General features: G+C 34.4%; 1 protein-coding gene across 1 annotated transcript in view; it reads right to left on the reverse strand.

Moving 5' to 3' along the window:
• LOC108370524 (zinc finger protein rotund-like) overlaps positions 1 to 3,879 on the reverse strand; it is a gene marked incomplete at its 3' end in the record, with an annotated part of 49,853 nt that extends 45,974 nt beyond the window's left edge. The window contains exons 1-2 of the mRNA XM_017625855.1: positions 3,617 to 3,879; positions 1,437 to 2,121 (exon numbers count right to left, since the gene is read on the reverse strand). Of these exons, the coding sequence (XP_017481344.1) occupies positions 1,437 to 2,121; positions 3,617 to 3,879 (948 nt within the window). The remainder of the gene's footprint in view (positions 1 to 1,436; positions 2,122 to 3,616) is intronic.
• Positions 3,880 to 6,188: the final 2,309 nt, after the last annotated feature.

Here is a 6,188-nt window from a genome sequence, read left to right on the forward strand (position 1 = left end):
ACCACTTCGGGATGTTAGAAGCTATATATTTCAGGATTTTCGGGATTGTAGGGACTATTTCGTGATTTTGAGGACTATTTCGCGACTACTTCGAAGTTATAAGAATTTTTGAGGTTCTGGGAACTATTTCAAGAATTTTTAGGTGATTAATATATTGATAACAATATCGATTAATATGTCGATAACAATACCGATTATTATATCAATAACAACATCAATTAATGAATCGACAAAAATATCGTTAACCGTGTATCGATAACAATATCGATAAATAAATAGACAAATTATCGACAGGTTTATCGATATCACCTTCGATAAATAAAACGCAATTTCCCAAATAGGTTCGAAAATTACGCAATGGTTCCGAAAATCCGAAATATTCTTTAAAATCCTAATTTAGTCCCAATAATCTCTAACATCCCGAAATAGGTCCCAAATTGAAATGTGCTGAGTTTAGGTGAGGTGTGGTATGGACTTGTGTGCTGAGTTCAGTTGTGGTGAATTAAGGTTTGGCGAATTGAGCTGCTGTAGGATTAGGTGTGATTTGTTTGTGTGAGGTGAAGTTGTGGTAAATTGAAGTTTTGGTAAGTTTTGTTGAGGTGAGTGTAATGTAAGATGTGAATTTCTTTAATTTTTCCTAAATCATAAAGTATCTAGTTTGAAAGTCATCGACTAAATACATTGGCACTTAAGTGAAAGTATTTTGCATCTCCAAATTACCTGAGTACTTTGGACCAGAGTGTGCAGTGTCTGCTAAATACTTTAATTTTTTTTTGAACTTTGGTATCTAGCAGCTCCTCAATACCTAAGTATTTTTTTACTTGAATATTTAGTCATTTAAAGGTATTTAGGCATGCCAATCCCTGATTTGAACGAAAAGTAAAAATACGGTTTGATATAACCTCTTCTAGAATCTACCATTAATGCACATACTTAGTTACATAGGTTAAGAAGCTATAATCTTATTTACTATATATTCGTTCTAATAAAAGTCGAAGTATTGTAATTTTTCTGCTAAATATTGCTTTGCTCTATAAATGAGTTCGCTGTAAAAATTATTTTAACAATTGCTTCCTACGATGAGTTTCACTAATTGTTTGGCCATAGATGTAAAAATATTACAGTAAAAAAATTTCCGATTGTATGCACAATTAAATCGAGTNTAAAAGTCGAAGTATTGTAATTTTTCTGCTAAATATTGCTTTGCTCTATACATGAGTTCGCTGTAAAAATTATTTTAACAATTGCTACCTAAGATGAGTTTCACTAATTGTTTGGCCATAGATGTAAAAATATTACAGTAAAAAAATTTCCGTAGCCCAGCTTCTGAACCATAGCGGCCAGCGAATTTAAATCAAATAAATAACTACAGAATGCATACCCAAATATTCGTCGCATAAAAAAAAAGGGGCAAATTTTGTTTTTCGTGTACTTACATCCACATTGCCATTCCACATGTAATGCATGCCAACTGCCGTCGGGTCGTGATGCGTTTGCCCAGTCATATGCTCGGCCATAACGGCACTCATCCAATGCACCAAACCCTGCGTAGGATTTTGCCCCTGTACACCGCCGATAGGCATAGTGGCGGCTACGGCTGCAGCCGCTGTTGCTGCTGCTGCAGCTGCGCTAGCCGCTGTGGGCGAACTGGGCGTCGAGGCAGAGGAATGCAAACTCTGATGGGTGTGTGAGTGTTGTTGTTGTTGTTGTTGTTGCGACTGACTCGCAGCTGTGGAGTGATGCTGATGGTGTTGCTGCTGTTGGTGCTGTTGCTGTTGGGACGAAGGTGAGTGTAACGCTGACGCTTGTTGTTGATCGGGTGACTTTAGTGTGCCGTTAAAATTGTGCGCCTCTGCATCACCGACCGTTGCATGCAAATCTATCCCGCCGACGGGTGGCGTTGGTGTGGCAGCACCAGAGGCCGGTTGCAAGGAAAGATGGTTTTGTGATGACTGATTGTTGTTGTTGGTGTTACCGCCAGAGTTGGTAGGTGTTGTTACTAACGCTTGCGCGGTTGTTGCACTCGCTACCGCTGGTGGTGTGACGGCCGCTAAGGGCCACGAATAATTGCTGGGTTTCTGTGGACGAGAAGGGGAGAAAGGACAAATATGAATTTCAAAACTTCAAAATTCTACCTAGCTTTTAATTATAGTTAATTGTGAAGTGATGCGTAATGGATACATACGATTTTGGATTTCAATAACATTAATTTTAAATAGCCACAAAAACCATTATCAAATTCTTTAACAGTAGATATTACAAAATTTTCGAGGCATCTATAATTATTTGAGACATATTGTAAAAGAGTTTTCATAATAATTCGATATTACCGAGATAAATATATTTATACCCGAGCGCACTTGTGCACAAGGGTATATTAATTTTATTATGGATGAGAAAAAAATTGTGAAGTCTTAAAGGGCGGGACTTGTTCAATACAACTTCGGGCCTAGTTCGGGGCCATTTTGGGACCAGTTCGAAACCAATACTGAAATACTTCCGAACTGACCCGAGAGTAGCCCCGAAATGTGGTCGCACTAGCTCTGCACTAGTCTCAAAATGATGGTGAACAAGTCCGAAATTGGTACCGAGAAAGTCCTTATCTTTTCCCGAAATGGTCCTGAACAAGCCCCGTCCTTCTTTTGTCACTCATAATTATTATTGAAGGACTTTCTTTTTAAATAAGACTCAAAATAGAAGCCTTCGAAAACTTTAAAGGATTCTCGCTGACTTTATTACCATGTGTCTCAAAATAATAGTTATCGATGACATTAAACATTTTTATTATTTTTCGTCTCTGGAAAATCCTTTCAGAAAAAAAAACAGCAATACAATGCTAAAATTTTTATAGAAATTAAGATGGGAAACTGCAAGCAGTCGTTGAGAATGCACTTGAAAATGGACGGAGCACTTCTCAATATTTTCACTGAGGTAAAAATCAATCAAAAGTTGGTTAATAATACCAAATTCAAACTTTAAAAGGAATCAAAGTGAATTTTATTTAATATTAAAAAATCCACTGTTGATATATTTATTAAAAAAAAAAAAATTATTTATTATTTTGCATGTTGCCGCTGATGAGATTCGAACCAGCACTTTCTTGAAATGAGCAAATAACAACAGGCATCTCTGCACCCTCAGCTACAGCCGTTCTGTAAATGTGTCCGCAAATGTTCAAATTTGAATCAATGTTCTTCGTCCTTTGATTTTGTTTTGTCTTTCACTTCACAGATGCTTTTTGGTAATTAAGAAAACTCAAAAACAAAAATATAAGAAAAAAAAATGATATACCGTCTCTGACGGTTAACAAATAACAGCAAGCATCTCTGCATGTTTTGCTACAGACACACCTACTAACGTGTTTTCAAATATTCAACTTCAAATGGGGGACGATGCTGAAATGACAGTCCTTAGCCAAATACGAATCTAGGTCGTTTCGGTTATGGTGAACCAACCGAAAATGTGACGTGTCGCGACCTTGAAAAATCACCCGTATGCGTTGAAAGAAGTTATAACAACAACAATACAAACAACAAAATATGGGTATTCACGATCCGGTGCATACTGTCTAGCATGGTGCATAGATAGCATGATTGTTGTTGTTTCATGTCAATACCCCAAATACATATATCTACTTNGTGGTGAGGATGAGCAGCTTTTTCGTTGCGTTGTTGGACTTTCGCATTCAGCGCTGCCACGTCGTTTGTGTCGCTGTGCCGCCAGATGCTCCACGGCAGCCAACTGTTGCTTTGTTGTGGCGTCGCGCCGGCAGGCAACGAGAGACAAAAGCCGCTCTGCTTCAGTACAACGCAAAACGGACGGTGGCGGTGGCGACGCTGCGACGGCGCAACAGTTCATTTCGCAGGGTGACATATTCATTTTAAAGTTTGGCTTGCTTGTGCGCCTTCAAGTATGCAGCAAGTTTCACGCAACTCACAAAAGTCAAAACTTTCACTTTCGAGTGGCGCATAAAGTTCGGTGTAGAAAGTTAAAAAGTTTTGCACTCAGAAGTGGTAAGTTTTGTTTTGCAACAATTTATTTTTCTGGCACACCTTTCTTTGTTGCAACTCGTCGCTGATTTTACTTGGCACTTACATACATACATATGTGTATTCGCACTGCTTTTTATATTTTTATTTTTGTATTTGATTTCATTATTTTCTGTGTGTGCGCTTTATTTACGTTTCCGTTTTGCCTTATTTACTTTTCGTGGTTTGTTGAGTTGAACCTTTTTGCTTTGATTTCCTTTATTTGTTTTGTTATGCCATTCTTTACTTTTCACATAATAAGATACAGCACAGAAACATATACTCTATGGCGCTGTATTTTAGTTATTTAATAATTTTTGTTGGTTTAAATTTTGAATTTAGCTTTGGCACGAACGATGCTTCATTATTTTTAATATCTTTTTTATCGATATGTGAAGACCTTAAATTTTATTTGTGTAATTTTTTTTTAGTTTTTAGTAATTTTCTTAGGAACTCTGAATATTTTTTTAGGTATTTTAGGAACCATTGGTTTCTTTGAATCACTTGGTTTTCGAGAATAAAACTCTGTCTAAAATTACAGCTGCCTTTTAGGATTTGTTGGAACTATTTATAGGCCTTTCTTTGTTTTTTTTTTTTAATTCTTTTGTGGTTTGAATGAAAATAAACCAATTTATTTTTTGCTGGTTTTTTAAGGATTATAGTTACTTAATTATTGGATAATTTGGTATTATTTTATACAGATGTATTCGGCGGTAGAGAATGTAATTTCAGGCATTCCCCTCTACCGGAATCTTGTAATTTTTTTGTGTTGTACAGTGTAATTTTCCTTTCATGCTATCACACCGAAATTACTTTCTGATTGCTCTTTCGTAGGAGATTTTCTTACTTGAATTTTCAATCTGTGACGAATCATCTCAAATATTGTGACTATGTGGCCCACATTTGTAACTTATTATCTCTTTTCTTTTAATTCTAGTGTTTAAAGCTTCATTTCATTAGAAAATTATGGATATCTAGTGCACTTTCTACATTTTAGGATTTCGATTATTCCTTTATTTGACTTTTTTTAAATTTTATGTTGCTTTCCAATTTAGTATCATAGTAATAGTTATTCCAATTCCTTATTTTAGTATTTGTGATTGCTTAGAGATTTATTTTTTACTTGCTTTTGGACATACGTACACATTTACTCAGCACGGTGGCCAATGCGACGCCAAATATATAATCTTTATATTAGTTGTTGGATTTATTTTTTATGCTCTATTTCTCTATCTTCTAAAACATTGACATGTTTACTTCGATGCGTTATTTGGTTCATTACCTTTTCATTTTACAAGTATTTTCCAATTTTTGATTTTAGATATGGGCCAAATCACCTAATAAATGGAATGGTTTTATTTTGGTCAGAACTTTCCTTTTATCTTATTACGAAGTTCTTCCAATGGAAAACGTTAAACTTTTTTCAAACTTATGCAAACTCTAGATTTCACAATTTCCGGTATGTTAGAAATTTATTACATATTCGAATATCTCAAAATTTTTTATAAAAAAGAAAATGTTTCTGGTCTCGTTTAGGGCTCTAAAGAAATAACACGTAAAATACTTTTTTTCTATAATTTTGAAATTTAAAAAATCGCAAAGTAAGTGTCATACTGAACGATTTTGTTCATGTATGTGTGTATATTAACTAATTGTTTTCATATTGTCATATTTTAGATTGTATCTAATGGGTAGTGGTTTTTATGTTTTATTCTAAATTAATAAATAAATAAATAAGACGAGNTTTCATATTGTCATATTTTAGATTGTATCTAATGGGTAGTGGTTTTTATGTTTTATTCTAAATTAATAAATAAATAAATAAGACGAGAAACAACGCCGATATGCATAGGGGGAAAAAGGGAAACTTGTGTTTGCTTATTTGAGTTACCGGCAAGAAGAGCTCCTAGAATAACTAAAAGATAAATTGAAAACTGGCCCAACAAAATAAATATTTTACGATAAGTAAGAGGTAGGGTATAAAAAAATGTAGCCAAAGTTTATAAGCTTTTTTTTGAGATATTCAAATTATAAACTTCTAAAATGCAGAAAATTTGGACATTTTTTACTTTCTGGAAGTTGTATTTTTCTTTTTTCTATCTTACTTAATGTAATTTAATTTAATTTAATTTAACTTTATTTTATTTTATTTTATTTTAT

Source organism: Rhagoletis zephyria, unplaced genomic scaffold (assembly GCF_001687245.7).
Source record: "Rhagoletis zephyria isolate East Lansing unplaced genomic scaffold, Rhagoletis_zephyria_1.1 Rzeph_scaffold_04295, whole genome shotgun sequence".
NCBI lineage: Eukaryota > Metazoa > Arthropoda > Insecta > Diptera > Tephritidae > Rhagoletis > Rhagoletis zephyria.